General features: G+C 42.8%; 2 protein-coding genes across 6 annotated transcripts in view; one reads left to right on the forward strand and one right to left on the reverse strand.

The window, feature by feature from the left end:
* CDIPT (CDP-diacylglycerol--inositol 3-phosphatidyltransferase) lies at positions 1 to 18,373 on the forward strand. Of its 2 annotated transcripts, none has more exons than XM_087945029.1 (6): positions 1 to 199; positions 784 to 918; positions 3,936 to 4,089; positions 5,483 to 5,564; positions 6,789 to 6,870; positions 17,318 to 18,373. In XM_087945029.1, exons 1-6 carry the CDS (start codon positions 157 to 159, stop codon positions 17,374 to 17,376), a joined length of 555 nt encoding a protein of 184 aa, XP_087801155.1. In that variant the 5' UTR covers positions 1 to 156; the 3' UTR covers positions 17,377 to 18,373. The 2 variants fall into 2 exon arrangements, with proteins under 2 accessions (XP_087801155.1, XP_026538019.1); XM_026682234.2 differs by lacking the exon at positions 17,318 to 18,373 and adding an exon at positions 6,976 to 9,083.
* PRRT2 (proline rich transmembrane protein 2) overlaps positions 16,494 to 18,566 on the reverse strand; it is a 12,996-nt gene continuing 10,923 nt past the window's right edge. For all 4 annotated transcript variants that reach the window (XM_087945021.1, XM_087945019.1, XM_087945020.1 and 1 more), the window contains exons 3-4: positions 17,860 to 17,992; positions 16,494 to 16,615 (exon numbers count right to left, since the gene is read on the reverse strand). In XM_087945021.1, coding sequence (XP_087801147.1) covers positions 16,605 to 16,615; positions 17,860 to 17,992 — 144 coding nt within the window. In that variant the 3' untranslated portion in view covers positions 16,494 to 16,604. The remainder of the gene's footprint in view (positions 16,616 to 17,859; positions 17,993 to 18,566) is intronic.

Raw genomic sequence — 18,566 nt, forward strand, 5'->3', positions numbered from 1 at the left:
ACTGCGGGCAAGGAGGGGCAAAGGGCGGGCAGATGCGCTTGTGGCGGCGGGAAGGCCGCTATGGGTGTCGCCTGAGCTCATCCTCGCCTTGGACTTGGGTCTAAGCTGGTATTGCAGGGCATTTCCAATCTGCGCAGAGCCCCCGCCGGCAGCAAGATGAAGCAAGAGAATATTTTCCTCTTCGTTCCCAACCTCATTGGTAAGTGATGGGATGCAGGCCGGGCAGTCGGTCCCAAAATGCTGGGCGTGGTGGACTTGCTGATATTTTTGCCTTCTAGCGCTGATCTCTTCCCCCTTTGCTTGACTTATATTTTAATTGAGTATTCCTTCAATCTTGGGTGACTTTAAAACGCCTGGACTTTCACTCCCAGAATTCCCCAGCCAGCCATGGGGAATTCGGAAAGTCCAGGCATTTTAAAGCCACCCAAGGTCGAGAAAAAACAGCTTTAAGCCACTTCCATTTCATTGCTCTTGCAGTGATAACCCTGGTCCCCTAAGGGAAGCCACAACTTTGAGGAAAGCACCACCAAACAGGCCAACCGCTTATCTGATGGTTGAACAGATTGTACTTCCCCCCACCCCACCCCAGAAAAGTCTCTAACACATCTTCCATGTCTATGTGATGAAGCCAAGGATTTGAGAAATGTGGAGAATTGTGGCAAGAAAGTGGTGAAGGGGATTGTGGGTGATTTAGCTGAAATTTGGGGAGCTGGAGACTGCTCTCTGTGTGGGGTGCAGGATTGAAGAACAGTGACTTAACATTGTTTGCCTTTCCTTTTGCAGGTTATGCTCGTATAATCTTCGCTTGTATTGCTTTTTATTATATGCCAACCTCCCCCTCACTGGCATCATTCTTCTATCTACTTAGCGGCTTCCTCGATGCCTTTGATGGCCATGCTGCCCGGGCTCTTAACCAAGGTAGGCCTGCGCTATGCCAGGGTAATAGCGGGGTGGAAGAAAGGGAAAGAAAGGAAGAGTGGAAGAAGAGTGGAAGGGAAAAGAGGGGGAAGAAGGGAAAGAGAGAGGAAGGGTAAAAGGGGGGTGAAAGGAAGAAGAGAGGAGGGGAAAGAGCGAGGAAAGAAGAGAGGAAGAGCAGGAGAAGGAAGGAGGGAAGAAGAGAGGAAGGGCAAGGGAGGGGAGGAAGGGAAGAAGACAAGGAGGGAGGGAAGGGAATAGGAAGGAATCATAGGTGCAGGATAAAGTCTTGGCTGTCAAACTCCATGTTTCTTGTTTTACTTCAGAGAACATTACCAGCTCTCGACTGGGGGAATCTGATCCTTTTTAGCTGAAGTTGATCTTGGGACTTTCATCTTTAAAATATACAATCCACCATTAAGTCCTCGACTCTTTCCCAAAAAAGAACTGGCATATCATTGTGATTGGTTACAACAGTGAAGCAATCCGAATACATTTTTAGTTGACTAGATTGTTGTTCATGTTCTCCCCTGCCCTCTTCCCAAATCTGTTATTTAGGGTGGAAGATCCTGAACTACAACATAGTGTTGTTTGATTGCTTTAGAAGGGATTGTCTGGGAATTCTCCATAGTTGAGTATTTCGTTTTTAGAAATATTTAATTCACGCACACGTAAATCAAGACAGTGCAAACTTTACCTCAAGTGTGTGGGGTCAGGATTCGGCCCCTAGTATGTATATCAAAATATGAATGCTAGATTTTGCCAGCTTTTTTCTACTCAGGTTGTATTTCCGTAGGTCATAGTTTGATTAATTGTTTGATTTAAACAAGAATTTGCTATAACATCTAGCAATTTGCATTTATGAAAGAATCATAGCATATAAATTAAGAACTCTCACAGCCTAAAAACTCCAATAAAACAGAATCTATAAAATGGTAGATGTGAATATGAAAGACAAAGTCTCTATAAAAATCTGTAATATCTGAAAGGAAGATTGTAAAGTGCCTTGACTGGGTTCCTTTCTATGGTTTATCTTTATCTTATCTCTAATTAAATGGATTAACTAACTAATTAAGCTTATTTAAGTTATACTTCCATTTGTACCTTTGGATTTGTCATCCAAAAATTTTCAACTCCCCTCTTGAATTTCTTGATTCAGGGGAAAAAAAGCAAATTAACAGCTTTCTAGAAACCAAATCATATTTACATTACTTATCAAGATATAACTCATCCCAGCAACTCTGGCTATTTTTTTTACTGAGCTACCTGGAACAAAAGACATGTTGATCTACCAAGTCAAAAGCTATTCAACAACTATTTGAAGAGAGACTAAGCTAGCTAGAGAATTCTGAGAGTTTTGGCCCAAGACCTCGGGGACTACAGTGCCAAGCTGAGCACGGCCATTTTTCTTAATGATAATAAGGTAATCCTCAAGTTATGATTGTAATAGAGCCTGCCAATTATATTCTAACCCATGGGTTTGTTAATTAGATCACATCAAATTAATGTGATTCCCTCTCTGCTTTACCAAAATGCGTTCGCTAATAGAATGCACAGGTCGTTAAGTGCCCATGAGGTATCTTGGTGAGGAAGACCATTACCAGGGGAGGGGGGGAGAAGGGGAGGGCTAGTGCTTCTGACCACCCAAGGCCTCCCCCAATCCACTGAGATATGCTTCCCCCCCCCCCGCTCCCCTAACCTGCCCCACCAGGTCTCCTCAGGCATTGGGCCTATGGAGACTCGCTTACCTGTCGAAGATCTTGAGGATCATGTGAGTTGTCTCCCTTCCAGCCTCTCTGCTCTGCTCCCAGCGCTCCAAAAGCAGAGCGGTGAGAAAATGAGGCGGAGCAGGACGAGCGCGCTCTACTCAGCTTCTCTGACCCGCTGGGGCTGTCTGTGCAGGACACCTGACCTTTTGGAGCGCTGGGCAGCCTCTGTGACTCTGAAGGAGCATGAGATCCTGCTTCCGAAGGCCTCCGTCCCTTTGCAGAAGTTTTTGGCGTGGAGCCCAGGGGCCAGAATGAGTGGGCGAGATCACGCCCCTCCCTCCCCCAAAAAGGCTTCTGTTCTCTGCGCCAAAAGCTTTTACCAAGGGACGGAGGCCTGAAGGAGAGTGCAAGATCGTGCCCTTGAAGCCTCCTGTCCCTTTTTAATAAGCTTTTGGCACAGAGGACAGAAAACTTCGGAGGTTCGGTCTCGCGCTCCTTCAGGCCTCTGTCCTCTGCATCAAAAGCTTTTTGCTAAGGGACGGAGGCTTTGGAAAGGAGGCACGATCTTGAGCTCCTTCAGACTCACCGAGAGTGCCCGGTGCTCCAAAAGCGGATCGTGTGTCCTGCGCTCGTCCCGCTCTGCCTCCGCTCTCACCAGTCCACTTTGGGAACTGGCAAAGAAACTGTGCTGGCTCCACAAACCCTGCAGCAGAGAGGCTGGATAGGAGAAAGAAGGAGCGACCAGCCTGTTCTGGAACTGCAGACCTTTGAAAGGTAAGTTAGTGATCGGCAATGGAGTGGGGAGGAGCCGGTGGGCTAGCATAGCAGGGCCAGTGCCCCTTAAGCCCCTGCATGTGTGTGGTGGGGTAGGTGGAATAGGCAGAAGGGAATGTTACAGTGTCTCTGATTGGTTATAAGGGTGAATGGCTGCCGTGGTGCTGCAAGATTCGTAACTTTGAGGCTGCGTTGTAAATACTTGTGGGGGTGAGGATGTCGTAACTTTGAACTGTTGCTAAGTGGACTGTCGTAACCCGAGGACTACCTGTATTGGATACGCGGTGTCTTTTGAAACTCTTGTTTCAGTCCTTACTTCAATGTGGAGCTTATGCAACAGCATTAGTATTATTATTATTTTTTAAAGGATCAAAAAGTTGGAGCTTATGTTGCTATGTGATTACATATATGCTTCCATGTTTTTGTTTCCTGTTGCTTTTTACTTAATAAAATTATATTAAAAGGCACAAATGAACAACCCCAGAAACAACAACCCCCGAGCCCTATTCCTCTCCTAACCTATGGCCTTCCTCCTAGGCACCCGGTTTGGGGCCATGCTGGACATGCTGACTGACCGCTGTACTACCATGTGTCTGCTGGTGAACCTGGCTATGCTCTATCCAGAGTCTTCCCTCTGGTTTCAGCTGAGCATGAGCCTTGATGTGGCCTCCCATTGGCTACATCTCCACAGGTATCGGCTGGGGAAATAGTGGAGCTGAATGTGGTTTGTTTATTTGTCTATCAAATTTAGATTCCGATGCAATACTGGCTGGGGAATTCTGGGAGTTGAAGTCCATCCTTCTTAAAGTGGCCAAGTTTGGAAAACTAAATAGCGATGGGTAGAATGGCTCTCCTCTACTTAGATTCTCCTCTTCCTCCTTCGAACTGTAATCAGTTTTGCCTTGAAAAGGGATGTAGACAGTCCTCTTCAGATTTATCGTCACTTTCATCTTTAGATTGGAGAAGCATATTGTTGTATTGCCTCCATATTTTTTCTTGTTTCACATTTTTATTAGTTTAATCAAAAAATAAAATACAAAGAGAAATTTAAAAAAAAAAGAAATGGAAAACTAGTAGGAGTGGGAGGGAAAGGAAAAAAAATGGTGTAAAAAGGGAAAAGGAAAAAAAAGGCACCAACTTCCAACTCTCTTTAGCACAGTACAAGATAACATTACAACCTCAACGTTTTGCTTTTACACAACAGTGTATACGAGCCATTTCTATAACAGCAAAAATATCTTAATTAGCAAAAACAAAATCAAAGTTTCATTTTTTTTTATTGCAAGCACAAAATGTTTGTATTAGCTCCACATTTTTTAAAATCCTTTCACCTTGTAAAGCAGGGATCCCCAACTTCCGGGCTGCACCCCACTATTGGGCTGTGACCCATTTGGAACTGGGTTATGCAAGTGGTGGCAAACACACGTGGGTAGCTCCACTTGCACAAGTGCCAGCCGATTTGCTTGCGCGTGAAGCTCCATTTGCGTGAACATCCACCCACCACTCGCACAAATAATGCTGCGTGCGCTGCGTCGTCGTCCTTTTTTCTCCACAACAACAACCTTGTAAGGTGGGTTGGGCTGAGAGAGTGATTGGCCCAAAGTCATTCAGGCAGTTTTCATGGTGATGGCAGGACTTGAATTCCTAGTTTTCTGGTGCCTTAACCACTAAACCAAACTGATTCTCTTTTATGGAAATAATAAACTAATGCATTGCTTTAATTTCTTCTAAGATACCCGTGAGAAAGCTTGGTAGCAAATGACAGCATATAAAATTTTAAAATTAATAAAATTAATATTGTTTAAAGAGTTGGAAGAGATCTGACACACACAAAGGACAGGCTTAATTAAGAAAGCGAGAGTAAAGGAAATAACATTGCAGTTTTGAGGCTGGGTTTTCTTTAAAGCATACACAACCCAGAGAAGTGTGATGTGAATGTTAGAATATGCTTCCAGTGCACCAGATAAAATCTTTCTGGAAGGATTTCATATGGAAGAGATATACAGGAGTATGAGAGAAGGAACAAGGAGAGCGGGGCTGAGGTAGAACTGAACCCTTTTAATTTTCTGCCCCTGCCTCTTTAGCACTGTGGTGAAAGGTGGAGAAAGCCACAAGAGCATTGACTTAACAGGAAACCGGATCTTGAGAGTGTATTACAATTCACGGGTGAGTGTCACAAAAATTGTCTCTTTGGAGTTGTCACATTGCTAATGCCATCCCAACCTTCCTCTCCTTCTATTTTCTCAAAACCAAAAACCTCACTTCAGGTCTTTTCTCACCAATTTGTTATGAAATTCTCTCTTGGGTTTTTTTTTTTTTTTTTAATTCCAAATGTTTTGGAGAGAAGGCCCCATTGGGGTGAGTTCTCATTTTTAGCGAATAATACAGTTGCGTTCAGTAAATTTTCCCACTCCCATTGGCCTCCACAGTAAGCTGAATTTTTGCTAAAATGCCACCGCAAGGCAAGTTCCATCTGTCATTTAATTGCCAATGGCATGATTGAACTACAGTATGGGGAGAGTTTGCAGTGATGCGTCTTTTACCATTGGGCCCACCCCACTCCCCCAGTGACCAAGGCTTGCTGTAGAAAGAGGCATTTCCAGCCATGTCAGTCACTGTTCTGGCATGTTTATTTTCATGAAGCATTTCCTTCAAATTGGAGGAAAAGTGGCAATTTACGGTAGTAGACATCCAGTGAGGCTAATTTAAGATGCTGACCTTGACTTTCAAACCTATGTAAACCTATCTGTATGATGGGTTGAGTGAGTCCTCCTTCCCATTTGAAGTGAGGCCAGACTCTTGTTTGGGATGGCTCCAGTGTTATAGGATCCCTTACTAATCAATTTGCTTCTGTGGCATCCTTGGTACTACCTGAGCTTGCTTGTTTTCTTGCAAATGTTTCATTACCCAGCTAGGTAACATCATCAGTGCTAGAAGCACTATTTAACACTGATGTCTAGCACTATCTAGTACTGATGATCTTATCTAGTGGGATAATGAAATGTCTGCAAGAAAACAACCAAGCTCAGAGAGGACTATGGACCCAACAGTTCAACCCTGGGACACAAGTATTCTCTTACGTTGCTACAATTTGCTTCTCTTCTTCCATGTTGATCAATCCAAGTCATCTCTTTCTTGAAAAGGTTATCTGGCTGCTTTTTTATGAATTTTGTGCATTCTGAAAAATTATTTTTTATCCTAGATTGTGCAATAGGTTATTTTTTAATATAGATATTTTATATAGAAAGATGTTTCCATAAAGTCATCATGATTTGTCATGCAACCCCAGCTGATGGCCTCATAAACACCATCTGATTTAAACTGGCTTCTGTTGGCTGCCATTTTTTGCCTGGTTTGATCTGATGTGGTTTCTTCTTTCTCTCCTTTCAGCCTGTTCTGTTCATTATGTGTGCTGGTAATGAACTCTTCTACTGCATGTTGTACTTGTTGTGTTTCGGTGAAGGGCCAGAAAGTGAGTACAGAAAGCTGAGGGGATTGAGGGGAGGGGAGGCTTTAGGACTGAAGAACATGTTGGACATTTTCCCACCCCACTCATTTTTGTTCTTCTGCTTTCCAGTCCTGTCAGGATACGCCGGACTCTATCGCTTGATTCTATGGGTTTGTACCCCTATTGCTATCACCAAGAGTTTCATCAGCTTAATTCACTTGGTCTCGGCCTCCTGCAATATGGCGGCCTTAGATGCTGCTGAACGGGCAAAGAAGATGTAGGATTTCAAGGTTGTGGGAAGGAACTCCCCTAAGTCTTCTAGAGTGTTCAGTTCCCAACCCTCATGATGAATGGACAAGGTCTTTGCCTCAGATCAGTCACTCCAGTTGTGCAGTTTTTCTTTGATGAGATCGCTTCACCTTTCCACGATCCTTTTGTGATATCTGTGTGGGATGCTGCTCCTGGCTTCTTCCTGTTTTACTCCCATAATAATATGTTGAGTTGAGTTAAAAATTGTCTGTTGAGGAAGATTCTGATCCACTATTTTGAGGGGCAGCTGAAGAGCTTGTCATGTTAGAATTGAAAGCTTTTTACCTCACACTTTTGGGGTATCTTTGGGGAGAATGAAATATAGGATTGCACTTGTCTTGATATAATAAAGCAAACTAGGATGTTGCCTAAAAATCAAGAAAATCACATCTAAACACCTTTTGAAATCTGGACTAGATTTTTTTTGTGTTCTCAAACTGTATAGGAACAGATCTCTGAGGAATAGAATGTATTAATCCCCTGTATTCTACAAATATATCTAGTAAGACACGGAGCAACCATTTGGAAGTCATTTATTTTGGACAACATTAATGCACAGCTTTAAAAGGGATACAGTATTGGCAGGCTACTATTGATCCTGGAGGTTTTAGGGTCATAACTTGCATTATTTCCTTGGAATTATCTCTGAATGTTCAGTTTAACTTTTGTACTTTAGCTCATGACCCAGATTATCTGCTCTTTTCTCTTGTAAATATTTTATTAGAAATACCTAGACCAGAGGTGGGAAATTGCTTCATTTCTCAAGCAATTCAAATTGACTGTAGCTGAAGCCCGTACTTTCCTTTTCTTCAATCATGTCATTATGCTGTGCAATATTGAAGTGAATTAAATAAGGAAAACTTTCAGCATCAGTTTTGCCCTTCTTGAGTTTTGCTCAGTCTGTCTTCACCACCATGATTCTGACATTTACCTGTGGCTGAGATGTATTTACTTATTTTCTCCAAGTTTGCGAACATCCTTTACTGAGGTGTTAGGAACTCGTTTATATAGACAATCATTTGTCTTTCTTTCCTCACTGGTTTCTGTATTAGCACATTAGCAAACTTTCCTAGTGTGGCTTTCAGCAAGACGTTTACATTAGCATGATAGCTACCTACCTATTAAAGGTCCTCTTCTCCTTTTCCCACCAAAGTTGGCTTTTCATGCTTGTATTAGGACCCAGAGGTCAAGAGAAATAAAGGAATGGATATGATGAAGGTAGGGTTTTTAATTTATTAAATTTATATGGCTGTCCGACTCATACACGGTGACTCTGGGCGGCTTAGAGAATTAGAAATCCACAACATAACCAATCCATGTTTTTGGTCATAATGGAAGAGAGTTAACCTAAGCTTTAGGCATAGTTTAATCATGGTGGCTGTATTGAAGGAACCAAACATGAAGACTATCATGCAGAACACTTGACTGAGCCAAATTAGAATGCCATTACCATGTAATTTCTTTTGCTTAAATTGCAAGGTGGCCTCTGAAATTGAAATGGTTGTTTTGGTCCTTCCTTGTAATGTCCCAAAAGAGCTTTTTCAAGAGAAAACTGGGCTTTCTGGTTTTTCTTTAAAGACGTTTTGCTTCAGAAGAAGAAGCTTCTTGGATAAGAAGCGAAACCCCTTCAAATAAAAAACCAGAAAGTCCAGTTGCCTCTTGAAAAAGCTCCTTTGGGACAACCATGACCTGGACGACTAAGAATCTCCATAGACATTCCTTATAAAGGTTCTCACTATGTCTCCTCCAAGGAGGAGCTGATCTTGACAAACTCTCCTAAGCTCCACAGTGATGTTGCTGCACATTTCAAACCTGAATGTCTATATATTGTATATAGATTTTTAACGTGTAAAACTTTTGTCCAATAAACAAAAACCTCTTTATCACTCAATAGAAGAGAGGTTACGGTAATAAAATCTGTATACCTTGAGTGTCTTGATTTGATTATTTACAAAAGGGTCTGGATGAATAGCCAAGATAAATATAGCTAATATTCCTAGCTCAGTATTTAACGGTCTTGTAGAGACTGAGAAGATCGACCACCTGGTCAAGGGGGAAGAATAAACGTGTTCAATATAAGAGAAGCCAACATTCGTGAATCCGAGAAGCCATAAAATAGGCTGAGGTCTGCAGATTAAGCCTCTTCATCAACAAGACCTAAGGGAGGAAGTAGAATGAAGATAAAAGAGGTAGTCTGTTACCCTGCCAAGACCCAAATCTTGCCAAGACACCTCTTCTATTCCCAAGAGCGTGCAGAAATTAAAGTCAAATGGTTATGTGCCATTTTGTTTTCCTATTGTGAAAGAGTCTAAAAGAACCGCGTTTGAGGAAATAAAGGCCTTGCTAATTCAGCTGCTAACTTTTGTAGAATATTTAGAACACTTTGCAGCATTGATCAGCAATTGTTTTTCTTGTAATGCTAATGTCATAGATGCCCCAAAATATAAAAGAAATGACTAAAAATCTCTTGAAATTTGGATCATCTTAATTTTTTAACCCAGTAATAATTTGAGGATCTCTGAACATTAAAGCTCATGCCAACATACAGACAACCTGCACAACCTTGCATTAAAGATTAATTCCTCTCTTACAGGACAATGTTCTGTGTAGGCACCACACTTACTGAGATGGACACCCAATAATCTAAGACAGGTGTGTCAAACTTGATTTGAGGGCCGCATCAGGGGTGTTTGAACTCGGGAGGGCTGGAGGGCGTGGCCAGCTCGACATCACTCATGTCGTGGGTGCCTGTAGTCCAAGTGCTCTGCCAGCAAAAACGGGCTCCTGAGCTCCATTTTTGCCTGTGACGGCTTCCTGCAACCCTCTGCCAGTGAAAATGGGCTCCCAAGCTCTGTTTTTGTGGGCAGAGGCACCATGGGCCAGTCATTTGCTGTTTCCAGGGCAGCCCCATGGGCCAGATCTAAGCACCCTTGATCTAAGATGTGTATACAAACAATGCAGTCACGCCTAATGCTAAGTAGAGCTGGGCAATGTGATAATTGGGCAACAGAACTTCCAGATAGCATCCTTAAGATCCACCAACTCCTTGCCTTGCTCAACTTTTTAGAAGACTTTTAAAAAAAGAAATTGGAAGCTATTTAAGTTATTTTTAAAACTGGATACTGCAAAAGACCAAGTTAATATATTTATTTGCTGTTCCACCATTGAAATCTCACCAATGCGCTTAATTTGTCCTTTGCTGAATTATTGGTTGGTGACTATTGTGTCCATCATTTTGTAATGCGGCTGGCACTGTATCCAATTTCCAAAATTCTGGAGCAGACTTCATTTTTTGTTCCATATGTTGCTTTTATGCTCTGTGTTTGTTTTCATTGAGAGATTGGCTCATGAGAACAATGTTTTCCAAATCCTGCCTGCATCTGTTAGTTGCATTAGAATTGCTGAAGGCTGCTCGCTTCTCCTGGGGGCTTATTTAAAGTTTCTGCTCCAGTAATCCCATCCATCCATCTGAAAATGTCTGGGTGATGTAGAAGCCAAAATTGTCAGTGCCCGAGGCTATGTAATTGCTGGCTATGACTCATAGAAACAGAACAATGTGAGAAATAAACACATCTGCTTTAACAAGAGTGTTTATTTAAGAAAAAATTGATTGTGTATTTAAAAGGCTGTGAATTTACACAGGGTGGTGACCTCACCTGTCTTGGACGTCCCCCAATTTTCTCAGAAGAAACACTTGACACCACTTCATGCATCAGAGTTTATTTACTCGATTCATGCGTTGATACAAAAAAAGTCTAGCAGTTTATAATTTGAGCATGTCCACTCTCCCACCCACCCACTACCTTTAAACAAAGTGGTACTAAGATTTATAATATTTTGTGAGCCCGCCCAACCCGCAAAAGGAACAGAATTCTGAATCTCACCAAGAGAGTTGACTGGCCCCCAGATTCAAGACCAATCTATCCCTTCCCTGTTTTGATTGGAATCCTTTTAATTGACGAGAACAAATCATGTCAAAAAGAGCCAAATGGGATATGTAAAGATATAAACAGCAACATCTTTTACAAAAGTGGTCAGGTTTTAGCTCATAACTATATTTGATGAACAGTTTAGAACTCAGCTTTCTCTAACTTGATGACATCCAAATATGTTCGGCATTCAGTTCTGATGTCTCTTGTCTTGGGTTGATGAGACTTATAGTTGAGCACCTCTATGGAGATACCAGTTTGGGAAGAGTGGATTTAAATAACAAACTGGGCTGTGTTTTAGAATAACGGCCCATTTGATTCTCATGGACAGGAAACTCCTTTTCCACATATGCCCAGGAAGAGAGAGGAACGAAATGGATAAGGTTTTCTGCTTTGGCCCCTCAACTTTGCACCATCAGAAGCAGTGGATACTTCACAAAGCAGGAAATTAATTTACATCTTACACTTTGGTAGGTGGGGGGGAGGAAGGAATAAAAAATAAAGTCTCTCCTGTTCTTTCCCCATAAAAAAACCCCTACTTTTCCTCCCAAAATAGTATATGAAAGCAAAGTTTTATTGGTTCGCATCCAAAACGTTGCCCACCCCAATATGAAAACATCTATCAAGCAGCATGTCAAAGATACAGGTTATGTGATTTTCATTCAATAACTTATATGTGTAAACAAAACCCCTGACAAACCAGCCTTCCCTTCAGTCTAGGTCCTGCTTTTCTTCCATTTCTTCCCATGATACTCTAAGCATCTCTTTCTTTATCTCTTACCCCAAATTCTGCTTACCACACTTCAGTAATCCACATTTTCTCTCTGCCAAGGCTGTCCTTGTAGCTGGTTAAATAGATACAATGGACCACTTTGCTTTTAGCAGAGAGATGGGAAGACATGTGATTAGCAACCAAAGTCACCCTTCTAAATTATATTGTGGCCTCATAACTTCAGATTTAAGATTACATTTAAGTCAATTAGCAAGTCACCTTGAGTGAGAGATCTAGGATTTGAGGACTGACTTTCTGCTCCAGATGAGGAATTGGTTATTATTCCCCTTTTTGGCAACCAGAAGTTGAAACAATTTCCCTTTAGTTGTCAGGATTTGGCTCAGAAAAGTCCAGTTTACTGACAGTTGTTGGTTCTCAGATTCTTCCATTGAGTCTATTCTGAACTCAAAACTGTCCTGTACCTATGAAATTCAGATTCATGTCTGTGTGGAATCTAAATTTCTTGAACACATCCGATCCTTTCCCTGTGCCCCATCTCCATCAGATAAACCTGTTTCCATTCTGAGTGACTCCGAATCGCCTACCAGCTCCATCAGTTGCCGGTTCCTCAAATCGATCCATGTTTGAATGCTTTGGTCTTGTCTTAAATCTCACTCCCTAACACAGTGTTTTTCCAGCCTGGCAATTTTAAAATATGTGGACTTCAACACCCAGATTTCCCCAACTTTAAGACATGTGGACTTCAACTCCCAGATTTCCCCAACTTTAAGACATGTGGACTTCAACTCCCAGAATTCCCCAGCCAGCTTGGCTGGCTGGGGAATTCTGGGAGTTGAAGTCCACATGTCTTAAAGTTGGCAAGGTTGAGAAATTCACTGCCCTAACATTTCTCTCTCTCTCTCTCCTCTTCCAAGATCCTGATTTCCCTCCTTGCCCCAAATATAAGCATATAAAAACATGCAGACAGAATACTTGCATTCCAACATCAAAATACAACAACCCTGGGCCCCACCCTGCCAACCATCCCCTTCTGCCTCCTAGAGATTAACCGTCCCTAGGGCCGAGAAGAAGACCCCTTTCTACCAAAACTGCCCTTCCGGCTGCATCATGCATCCACCACGGAATAGGCCATTTTGGTTTTCCTTGGTTTAATTGGGCAGGATGGTTGGCGGAGAGCCAGAGGCTTGTACATCGTGCAGATGGGATTAATAATGGAAGGAGTCTCAGGCCCTCCCCCTCCTTAAATAATGCCCCATGCTCTCTCCCAAGTATGAATTATAAAGAAGGCTGCCATGAGGCCGCCAGTGTCCCCACCCGTGCCACCCCGCCCCCTTTGTGTAACAGTCTGCAGGAAAAGCAAAGCCAACAAAGGAAAAGAAATAAAAGAGAAAACTCACATTGTGCTGGGTGTAAATGTAGTGTCTGCTACACACAACTTCTTTGCTGGTGTCCTTCCCTCTCCCTGTTCTCCCCCTGCCACCCCCACCCCCACGTAAATGCTGTCCAATCACATACATGTTGTCCATCTAAGCTTTTTTTCAAGAGGTCTTTCTTTCTGGCTTGCACGGAGCATAGGGCTGCTCCAGAATACATTTCTCGGTGAGGCCTCCTAGTCGTCCAACCCTTCTCTCCCTGTGCTGCGGCATCACATCTGGCGAGCCAGCTTCCCCCTCTGGCTTAGTGTAATCTCCTCTCCGTCCAAGGAGGGGACTGTATCATCCGAGCTTCCTTCTACAAGGATGGTGGTGTTCCCCCCACCTCATGATTTTTAAAACTGAATCTCAATCTCCGTGCAAACTTCCATCTATCCTGGGTTTCTCCCCTCCCTCCCCCTTAGAGAATGTCTTGTTTCTTTGCTTGTAAGTAACTAGATATGGTGTTATCCCATTCCTTGACTCTAACACGGTAGGTAATGTTGACCAGGATCTGTACACTTCCAATTACAGGGGTGCCTTGCTTTGTTTTTAACAGCACAGTTCTGACTGTAGATTAGAATTATATGTTTCCTTTGTCCATCGGAGAAGTAATAATATAATCTATGCAGGGTAGAAACCTATATTCCTCTATATTGCATTGTCACTCCTGCAGATACTTGTATAAACACACTTGTGCTTCACTGCATGGTTCTCACACACCTTCCTGCTTCAGTGCTGATCCTCACAATTTTATTTTTCATCTGATTTTCATCCAATTCCTCATCTTCTCCCAACTTGTTCTGACATCAAAACACTATTTTTTTAAAAACTCCCCGCCCAACTGCTCCGCATCAGCCTAACTCCAGTTGAGCACAGCAAGGTATTTTGTCCTTTCATTAAAAATATGACTTTCTTCATAAAAAATATAATACTGAGGGTTTTTCACTCTTTGTAGTGAGGGTGGAAGTATTCGGTACAGTTACTGCTCTGTTGTGTGAGAGAGTGTGTGTGTGTGTGCATATTCTCTCTGCCTTTTCTGCCTTTCGAAGCAACTGAGCAAAGAAATTCACAACCTCTTATCTGATCCAAAGGAAAGGATTGAAGAGGAAGAGATGATGGACTTCGGTTTCCTCAACTGCACTCCTCCAGATACTTTTGACCACAACTACCATAATTCCCAACCAGTGTGGACATGGCTTCTGGGTGGGAATTGTGGTGAGTCTGAACTTAGATATGCGAAAGGTATCCTGTTAGCGACCCTCACAGCAGTGGTGGGTTTCAAAAAAATTTTTTTTTCCTACTGGTTTGGTGTGCTTTGCAACTCGCCTTCTGCTGCAAGCCCCGTGTGTAAAACAACGGACGGGTGGCTGTGCCACGCAGAGCAGCTGAGGTTGAAAAGCAGGAAGTAAAAGTTCAGTATAGAGCCTGAACTGATTCGCTCACAGGTGATCCTCAGAGCTAACGGTAGTTCTGAGGATCGTCTGTGAGCGAGTTGGTTCGCCCCAATGATCAGCTGATGGGCCCTCCCACCCGCCAAACTGGGCCGAACCGGTAGAATACCCACCACTGCCTCACAATGAAGACTTAATCTTTATAGTACAACTGCCTTTGATAGCAGGCACTTCACAAGGGTTTGAGGGAGTAGTAATCACCGTGGATTATACTATGCTGGAAAACCAAATCATGAACGCTGTGCAGCCTGCCTTGTCCTCTTTAAGTTACTTTTCCTTCCTCAAATACAATGGGATATTTAAATCTGTCTTTGCACACATAAAGATATATTGTCCTTTGTTTCAGATAGCATCATATTTTGGAACTGTCTTTCCCCACAATTGCTTGGCACATTCCCCAACTCACCCTACGGCCACCCTGAATTCCCGCCATATTCATGCCCCCAGCTGCCTCTCATGTTTGCTAAATATTTTGGGTTTTTCTAAATAGTGTTTGGCCAAGATTCATCAGTTCCCACAGCCCTTCACTGGGGCTAATATATCAACCCACTAATTAAAAGACGTTGCACACATTCATGCTTTTCAATCCTGTTTTTCTGGCTGCAGCTGGTCATTTAAAAAGGGGAAAGATGTCAGTCTTTGCTTCATGCTTTTAACTTCAGAATGGGATGCCAGCTAACACCAACCCCCCCGCCCCGCCCCATTACTTACTACTACAACCTTTCATTCATTCATTCCAACATTCTCATTTTAAGCATTGCAATCTCACTTTCTTCTTTAGGATCCCCCAAAATAGGCATTTCGTGTTCTCCAGTAGCTCTGTTGCCATTCTTCCAACTTCTTTCGCTGTCACTTCATTCTGGTTGGTTGGACCTGTAATATTTTCCTCTGTAGAGCTCATTCTGCCTTCTTCTTTTGCATGAAGCCTCTGTGCCCCCACCCTTTTTTTAAAAAATCTTCACTTTCACACCCATTTCCACCATACATTTTTCTTACCTTCTTGCGATACAAGCTGTTGACTCTCTGTTGATTTAATTCATTCCTTCGGCTAATTTCACCCATTCCATTGTCATTTTCTGGTTGATTGGCAGATGGTATATTTGGTTATACAAGCCTTTCTAGATGTCTTATGGGTGTGCAACCACACCTATTTGAGTTATGCTTGCACCTCTACCTGGATACCACACCTTTGGAGTCACGGTTAGTCGCTCTAAGTTGTTCCATCATTGCCAGTTTCTAAACCAATTCATGGCTCTCAGCCCGCTCCTTCTCACCCCTGTCTATTGCCTTTTGTAAACACCACAGAGGAGAGATCAGATTTCCCAGGCTGGTTCTTTTCCTTTGTTCCCAGCAAAAATGTGTAAACCTGCTCCCCCTTCGTAGGGTTGGGTTGTTGGTGGTGGAAGAGCTTTTCTCCAGCAGGTTCTTGTAAACATGGAACATTGAAAGAGTTTTATTTGCTGTTGAAATTTGGCAGTAGATGGAAGATGGGCAGACAGGTCACTAGTTGAAGAGATGGATGGATAGATGAAAAGAAAATGAGAGAGAAAGAGAGAGACTGTGGGAGAGAACATGGGAATCCTGTTCCTCCTTTTTCCTTCTTTCTCCATCGGATGGAAAGGGGAGGCTGGTCCCAGTTTCTTGGGGGAATCGAACTCCTTACAGTGAGAGCGGAGATATTTAACCACAGCACAAACTGTTTCTTCTGTTTTCTTTCATGTGTGTTCCTTTGTCTTCTCTTTCTCCCTCCCTCTCTCTTTCTTTCTATTGTTTCCATCCTTGTGCTCTTGCTTTGTATGGTTCTGGAATGCAGTGGGGCAGATGAGATGAGAAGGGATGGGTACTTTGTAGTCATACTGGTCCCCTGCTCCAAAGGTAGAAATTTTGAGGCTAGGGGTGCAGTGGCAGCCAATAGCCACCTTCACTGAAACACTGGGGAGGAGAGAGGTTTGAGGACAAGGGAACAAGGGCAAAGGAATCGAGGAAGGGAAGATGAACACAGGAAAAGAGAACAAAACAAGGGACTTTATTTACTATTTGTTAAGAAACACAAGGGATTCATATCTCAGATGTGCTCAATTCAACCTCTCTACCTCTGGCATTCATTGATACCTGAAACATGCAGGAGCAGATGGTTAGGAGAAGCAAAGGGAAGATTCATGACCCAAGGGAAGATATGAGATTCAGGGGTATGCAAAGGTGAAGAAAAAAGGCAAAATGGCAGTTGTGGCCATGTGATCCAAGCCCCACTCTCTCTTTACATACATGGCACTGATGATACGTAGAAAGATTTGGTCTAGTGGTTAAGGCACCAGACTTGCAACCAAGGGATGGTGAGTTCTACTCCTCCCTTAGCCATGAAAGTCGGATGGGTGACATGGGGCCAATCACTCTCTCTTAGCCCAGACCACCTCACCAGGTTGTTGTTGTGGGGAAATTAGGAGGAAGAAGGAATATTGTGTGTATATATACTATCTTGAGTTATGTGTAAAAGTAATAAAGGCAGGAAATAAATAAATAGACCGGGTGTGGCTGATGCTCTTAGGCTGGGCCTTTATCTATTATAATTAATATTGATAATTATATCTTATCTGGTTACTTCAAAGTCTCACAGTGCTCTGGGTTGGCTCCTAGGCCTCCCCACAAAGAAGACTGACCCTGAAGAAGCTGTTTTGGGCAGCTGCAGGTTTTAATAAGAATGCTGATTTCCATGAGCCGGACTTTGTAGATCTTCCAGGGCATAATTATGTAACTTCTTGCCACAACAAAACTCTTTAATGTATTAAGATGATGATGATGAAGATGATGATGATGATTATAACTCTTGGGGCAACATTAGTAGCCATTAATGGTTGCAGCACAATCAACACAGTACCTCATCTGCCTTTGTCCCCCCCAGTGGGGTCTACTCCACAGACAATCAACTCCATGTTAAGGAAGGGAAATCTTTATTCTGAAATCATCTTCTGAAGTAGTCCAAAACAGTGTTCCTCAGCCAAGAAGGGTGGACTTCAACTCCCAAGATTGCCAAGCCAGCATGCCACCTGGAGAATTCTGGGAGTTGAAGTCCACACATCTTAAAATGGCTGTGAATGGGAATCACTAGTCTAAGAATCTAAGCATCACGACTCTCTAGAGAAATCCTCCCATCAGGCGATGCTTTCCGGGCTACTCACCTCCAAAATTGATGGCACAAGAGGCCACGATGATGAACAAGCCCCCAACCAGGGCCACAATACTCAGCAGCTTTGCTACCCGCCCCAAGCGCCGAGCCCCATCGATGTCTCCCTGCTGGAAGCTGTTACGGGACTGAAGAGGGAGCAAAAAGAAAAATGGTGTTAAAAATAGCAATAGCAATAGCAATAGGACTTATATACCGCTTCACAGTGCTTTTAGTGTATTACTATTATTCCTCTACTGCTAGATTATAATAACACTTCCTAGTACCTATCTCTTGCCACTTATGACTATAACCATGTTGCTTGCATCTTTACAATTTATATTGTTTTATTAATTTCCTAGTATGATTTGACTGCTTTTTAGTAACCTATGACTTTCACTAAGTGTTGTATCTTATGATTCTCGATGAATGTATTTTTTTTCCTTTATGTATACTGAGAGCATATGCACCAAAGACAAATTTCTTGGGTGTCCAATCACATCTGGCCAATAAAGAATTCTATCTATTCTAGTTTTACAGCCCTCTCTAAGTGGTTTACAAAGTCAGCATATCGCCCCCAACAATCCGGGTCCTTATTTTACCCACCTGGGAAGGTTGGAATGCTGAGTCAACCGTGAGCCTGGTAAGATTCAAATTGCCAAAGTGCAGGCAACAGCAATCAGCAGAAGTAGCCTGCAATACTGCATTCTAACCACTGCGCCA

The sequence above is a fragment of the Notechis scutatus genome, chromosome Z, assembly GCF_049901735.1.
Source record: "Notechis scutatus isolate UNSWTSFEM ecotype Mainland chromosome Z, rNotScu1.2, whole genome shotgun sequence".
NCBI lineage: Eukaryota > Metazoa > Chordata > Lepidosauria > Squamata > Elapidae > Notechis > Notechis scutatus.